This window comes from Bison bison, unplaced genomic scaffold (assembly GCF_000754665.1).
Source record: "Bison bison bison isolate TAMUID 2011002044 unplaced genomic scaffold, Bison_UMD1.0 scf7180017864370, whole genome shotgun sequence".
NCBI lineage: Eukaryota > Metazoa > Chordata > Mammalia > Artiodactyla > Bovidae > Bison > Bison bison.
This window is the reverse complement of record NW_011494942.1, coordinates 10,097,854-10,104,381: the sequence shown is the minus strand read 5'-3', so window position 1 is coordinate 10,104,381 and position 6,528 is coordinate 10,097,854. Positions and strand designations below refer to the sequence as shown.

The following is a 6,528-nucleotide window of genomic DNA, read 5'->3' as shown; positions in this document are numbered from 1 at the left end:
AGGAGATCAGCCCTGAGATTTCTTTGGAAGGAATGATGCTGAAGCTGAAACTCCAGTACTTTGGCCACCTGATGCGAAGAGTTGACTCACTGGAAAAGACTCTGATGCTGGGAGGGATTGGGGGCAGGAGGAGAAGGGGACGACAGAGGATGAGATGGCTGGATGGCATCACTGACTCGATGGACGTGAGTCTGAGTGAACTCCGGGAGTTGGTGATGGACAGGGAGGCCTGGCGTGCTGCGATTCATAAGATCGCAAAGAATCGGACACGACTGAGCGACTGAACTGAACTGAACTGAAATAGAAAACTAAGCATAACAATCACGGTAAAGTAAAATTATTAACTCCAAAAAGAACATAAACATTGTGCAAAGAAGGAAAAGTCATCTTTTTCCTTTAGAATATACATTTAGAATATATTTTCCATAGAATATACATCTATGTATATTCATAGCATATACAAGTAAAAGACTACTTGTATATGCTATGAATAGAACTTACATGGGCATAATAATATTTACAGATAATATAGATCTAATATTATTCATCTACTTTTTTAAAATTAAAATTGTTTATATTATGATAATTTCCACAGACACAAAAAGTACACAATGGATCCACATATATCCATCAATCAGTTTCAAGACCCGTCAACATTTTGGCGTGTAAGTTTCATCTCAAAGTTTGAATGCTATTTTTTAAAGTACAGGTGACAGATATCATATTATTTAACTCTTAAACATTTTAATAAATATCTGAAAAGTGGGAGTGTATGTCCTTAAATAATAATACCATGATCACTTCTAACAACATAAACAGAAACACCTTAATATCATCTAATTCATATTCAAATGTCCCTAACTGTCTCAAAAACATCTATTTACAGTTTTATTTGAACTGGAACCTGACAAAATATATATTTGTTGTACTTTTTCTTTTTTTATACTAGTGTATAATTCACAATATAAAATTCAATATTTTTAAGTGAACAATTTAGTGACATTTAGTACATTCACAGTGTTATACAAACATCACTACTATCTAGTCCCCAAACATTTTCATCATCTCAAAATAAAACCCCATACTTATGAAGCAGTTACTTCCTACTCACCTCCTTCCCCTAGAAGCTAGCAAACACCAATCTTCTACCTTTCCCTAAAGATTTATCCACTCTAGATACTATATATAAACACAATCACATAACATGTGACCTTTATGTCTAGCATCTATAGCATAAAATTTTTTAGATTCAGCTACATTGTAGCATGTATCAACACTTCATTCCTTTTAGTGGCTAAATATTATATTAATAATGCGACAATAATACTGCAGAAACCAACACAACACTGTAAAGCAATTTTCCTCCAATAAAAAAATAATATTGTAATTTCTCCACATCCGTCAACACTAATTATTTTCCTTCTTCCTTCCTTTCTTTTTCCTTGCAACCCACTCCAGTACTCTTGCCTGGCAAATCCCATGGACGGAGGAGCCTGGTAGGCTGCAGTCCATGGGGTTGCTAGGACTCAGACACGATTGAGTGACTTCACTTTCACTTTTCACTTTCATGCGTTGGAGGAGGAAATGGCAACCCACTCCAGTGTTCTGAAGCCTGGTAGGCTGACAGAGTACAGAGTCGGAAATGACTGAAGCGATTTAGCAGCAGCAGCAGTAGTGGGTGTGAAGTGGTGTATCATTATGGCTTTGATTTTCAATTTGCTAACAATTAAGCATCTTCTCATGTGCTTATTGGCCATTTGTATAATTTCTTTAGGGAAATATCTATTCAAGTCTTATCTGCATTTTTAACTGGATTGCTTATCTTTTTGTTGTTAAGTTGCAAGCATTCTTGACATATTCTGGATGTATGTGCATGTATGCTCAGTCTCAGTCATGAACAACTCTTTGAGTCCCCATGGACTGTAGTCTACCAGGCTCTTCTGTTCATGGAATTTTCCAGGCCAGAATACCGGAGTAGATAGCCTTTCCCTTCTCCAGGGTATCTTCCCAACCCGGGGATTGGGTTGGGAACCCAATCCCGCATTGCAGGCGGATTCTTTACCAGCTGAGCCAAAGTGAAGCCCAAGAATACCGGAGTGGGTAGCTTATCCCTTCTCCAGAAGATCCTCCCGACCCAGGAATTGAACCAGGGTCTTCTGCTTTGCAGGCAGATTCTTTACCAACTGAGCTATCAGGGAAGCCCATATTCTGGAAACTAGACCCGTATTAGATATATGATCTTCAAATATTTTCTTCCCTTCCATCAGCAGTTTCTTTTTGGACATGTTAAGTTTAAGTTGTCTATCAAACTTCAAAGTGCTATGTCAACAGTAGCAGATTCTAGTCTAAAACTCATGGCAGATGTTTAAGATAAGTGTGTGAATTAGGGAATCATCAGTTGGTTAGATGGGATAGTACCAGGATTGAGTGATGATGAAGATCAGATGTGCAAAGGTAAAGCTGTGGGGTCCATTAAGATTAATAAGGCTGGGAGAAAGGATGGGACCCATAAAGGAGTCTGGAAAGGTCCATGATGATTCATGATGTAGAGGGAAAAAACAGGGGATTGTGGTACCTGGAAGCCAAATGTCAAGAGTGTTTCCAGGAGGAGGAAGAGCTTAGCTTAACCTTAGGAGGTTAAGAAAAAAGAGTAGGTTAAGGCCGACTAGAGTAAATTTCAGAGATGACAGGAGGAGAGAAATTGGAAACAGTGAGTTCAGTTCTTTTGAGGAAATTTGCTAAAAATGGGAACAGAGAAACAGGGTGGTAACAAAGGAGAAAGAGTGAAAGATTTTTTTGTGTTTGCTTTGTGTTATTTTTCCTGTCTTAAAAACAAAGTATCTAAGTATTTGTGTGCTGATGAGAATGATTTGATAGAGTGGGGAAAAACTGGAAAGACTGTAGGGAGAATTGTGGCCCAGATTCTGAGCAAACTGAAAGGAATGGGCTCTTGCATAGAGGTGGGATGGTTAGCCTTGGATAGGAGAAAACTCATCTTTGGTACTAGGAAGGAAGGCAATGTTGAGTGTTTAGATGCTTGTAGGTTCAAAGCTTTTGGTAGATTCCTTCTGACTGCCTCAAATTTCCTATTGAATTAGGAAGCTGATTTGACAGAGAAGGTAGGAGAGGACAGGATGGGGATTTCAGGGGAAAGGGAAAGTATGAAATTGATATATAGAAGAGAAGCAGGGTGAATGATAGGAAGCCCCAAGGACCACTTAAGATTTGTGATGAATTTCAAGAGAACTCAGTCAGCATAAGGGTGTGAGGTTTTCCAGCTATACAGGCATGAGCAGGTAAAGAAGTGTATTAAACAAGATTGTAGATTTTCTAAATGAATAAAACGAGAGAGATAAAAGTGTTGAGAGTTCATGGAAGACAGTGAATATAGTGTTTGACCATGGAATTTAAGCTTGGTCAGGAAAGAAGAGAGATCAACAATAAAGTGAAAGACACTTTAGGTGTGAGGAAGGAGAGACTGATAAAAGAACTAAATATTCATCTTCATAGTAGGAAACAAATATCTAAAACTGTAAATAAATCACAAAGTGATTGTATAGACATATTATTTAGAGATATGAATATAACACATCTGTTTAGGTATAGATTCAAAAACTTAAAATCTTCCCCAGAATTTCCCACAAAGAAATTTTGAAAAAAAAAATCTACTTCTGTCTGAATAAGTATGAGAAGATCCATAAACAAGGATCTTTATTACTGCATTGTGTAAAAGCACAAAATACCAAAAATATTCTGAAATGATCAAATAGAGTACTTTCCTAGAAATACAATCCATAATGTTACAGATAATAAATCCTTTCAGTAATTTCATTGTAACTAGACAAATGGAGACAAATTACCTGATTAATGGCTCCCAACATCTCAGCTCTACTGGCCACTCGTGTTGTGCACTGGCTGAGGAACGTTATACTCTTCTCCAGCTTCTTAATGATTTCCTGGGCCTGGCTGTCGTCTTCACAAAGAGATGTTAAAGACTGCACAGAAAGTAAAGTATTAGACAGTATCAAACCCAAGTATTCAGCAAGTGATTCTAATGCTGACTATGTTGTAAATGCAGATGACTCTATTATCTCTGTGGAAGGTGAAAAGCAGCAGTAAAGACAAATAATGAATGCTACTGAAATATTATGATCTTTGTTGGCTATCAAGTAGACCTGTGGAGGTGTTCATAAAATCTGTTATACAATTTTGATCTCTTCCACTTTAATTTCCCAAATCTGCCACTCCTTCATGTGTGTTTGTATCTTTCTTCTACAATTAATGGGATGGGATATAATTAATTGGCAGTGGTAAAGAAATTATTCCTATAAATGAATGCACTATATGAAGAACATAGTTTGAACTTTTAAGAAAAGTAGGAAAAATACTCAAATTATATTTGACTCTGACCACTATATTTGCTCTTCCATTGATAACAAGGTGAGCCTAGGCTGGTTAGGTAAGTAGGCCTTTATTGCCTTATGAATATTTATCTCAAACCTGTGCCATTGATCTAAGATGATGGCTTTCCTAAGGCTTTCCTGATGGAAAGCCATTTGTCTCACTGTCTATACTAGTCAAATCAATTAACAAATCAATATAATCTCTATCAAAATTCCAGTGAATTTTTTTTTTTTTGCAGAAACAGAAAAATTCATCCTGAAATTCATATGGCATCTCAAAGGACTCTGAAGAGCAAAACAATTTTGAAAACAAAAGTAAAAAGCTAAAGGTACCCCACGTCCTGGTTTCAAAGCACATTACAAAGCTACAGTAACCGAAACAGTATGGTATTGGCATAAAGACAGACCAATAGAACAGAATAGCAGGCCCAGAAATAAACCTGCTGCTGCTGCTGCTGCGGCTAAGTCGCTTCAGTCGTGTCCGACTCTGTGTGACCCCATAGACGGCAGCCCACCAGGCTCCCCCGTCCCTGGGATTCTCCAGGCAAGAACATTGGAGTGGGTTGCCATTTCCTTCTCCAATGCATGAAAGTGAAAGTGAAGTCGCTCAGTTGTGGCTGACTCTTAGCGACCCCATGAACTGCAGCCCACCAGGCTCCTCTGTCTTTGGGATTTTCCAGGCAAGAGTACGTGGTCAAATGGTCATATGGTCAAATGATCTTTGACAAGGGTGCCAAGACTACAAAATGGAGAAAGAACAGTCTCTTTAATAAATAATGCTGGAAAACTGCAAAACGGTAAAGTTGGACTCTTATTTTACACTATATACAAAAATCAATCCAAAATGGATTGAAGACCCCAAACTATATAACGCCAGAAGATAACTCTAGAAGAAAACCATAGCAGAAAAGCTTCCTGACAATGGAGTTGGCAATGATTTCTTGAATATGATACCAAAAGCATAGACAACAAAAGCAAAAGTAGACAAAGAGCACTACATCAAACTTACAAACTTTTGTGCATCAAAGGACATAATCAACAGAATGAAGAGGCAACCCACGAAATGGGAGAAAATATTTGCAAATCATATCTATTACTTTAATTTTGGCAAAGGACTTGAATAGACATGCTTCAAAGATGATACACAAATGGCCAGTAAGCATATGAAAGATGCTTCAAATACTAATCATCAGAAATGCAAGTCAAAACCACAGTGAGATATCACCTTGCACCTATTAGAATAGCTACTATCAGAAATCAGAAAATAACATGTTGGCCAAGATATAGAGAAACTGGAACCTTAGTACATTGTTAGTAGGACTGTAAAATGATGTAACCGCTGTGTAAAACAGTATGGTGACTCCTCAAAAACTTAAGAAATAGAACTCTATATGATCCAGCAATCCAATATCTGGGCATATTTCTAAAGGAATTGAAAGCAGGGTCTTGAAGAGATATTTGCACACCAATATTCATAGCAAAAATGTTCAATGTTCACAACAGTCAAGAGGTGGAAGCAACTCAAATGTCCATCAATAAACAAATAGATAAACAAAATGTGGTCTAGGCATACAATGGAATATTTTATTCAGCTTTAAAGGAAGGAAATCCTGCCACATGCTACAACGTGGATGAACTCTGAGGACATTATGTTAAGAAAAATAGGCCAGTTACAAAAAGACAAATACTGTATGATTCCACTTACATAAGCTATCTAAAGTAGTCAGATTCACAGATACAGAAAATAGAATGGTGATTACCAGGGGCTGAGAGAGGGGGAAAGGGAGAGTCGTTCAATGGACATAGAGTTTCAGTAAGTAAGATGAGACCGTTCTGAAGCTCTGTTTCATAAAATGTGAATATACTCAACACTACTAATGTACACTTAAAATTGTTATTATGGTAAATTTTACATCATGTGTTTTTCAAACCACAATAAAAACAGAACATGTTTTATTTTTCTTTTTTGAAAACTAACCATTTTAATTTTCCAACCCATCTGTTATTTATGGTGACTTCACAAAATAGAAGAATAGTAGCTATTACATTTCTGTGTACCTTCCAGAAGGGTCTGCCCATTATCTAACAAGACTGAAATCAGTCACCATCCTTTTTTCTCAGTTAA

General features: G+C 37.1%; 1 protein-coding gene and 1 non-coding gene across 2 annotated transcripts in view; both read right to left on the bottom strand.

Moving 5' to 3' along the window:
- Nucleotides 1-6,528, bottom strand: part of LRMP (lymphoid-restricted membrane protein) — a 92,916-nt gene that overhangs the window by 11,261 nt on the left and 75,127 nt on the right. Inside the window, exon 31 of the mRNA XM_010856044.1 lies at nt 3,861-3,995. Within this exon, the coding sequence (XP_010854346.1) occupies nt 3,861-3,995 (135 nt within the window). The remainder of the gene's footprint in view (nt 1-3,860; nt 3,996-6,528) is intronic.
- TRNAC-GCA lies at nt 2,127-2,198 on the bottom strand. Its single transcript has one exon. It is a non-coding gene; the product is annotated as a tRNA-Cys (tRNA).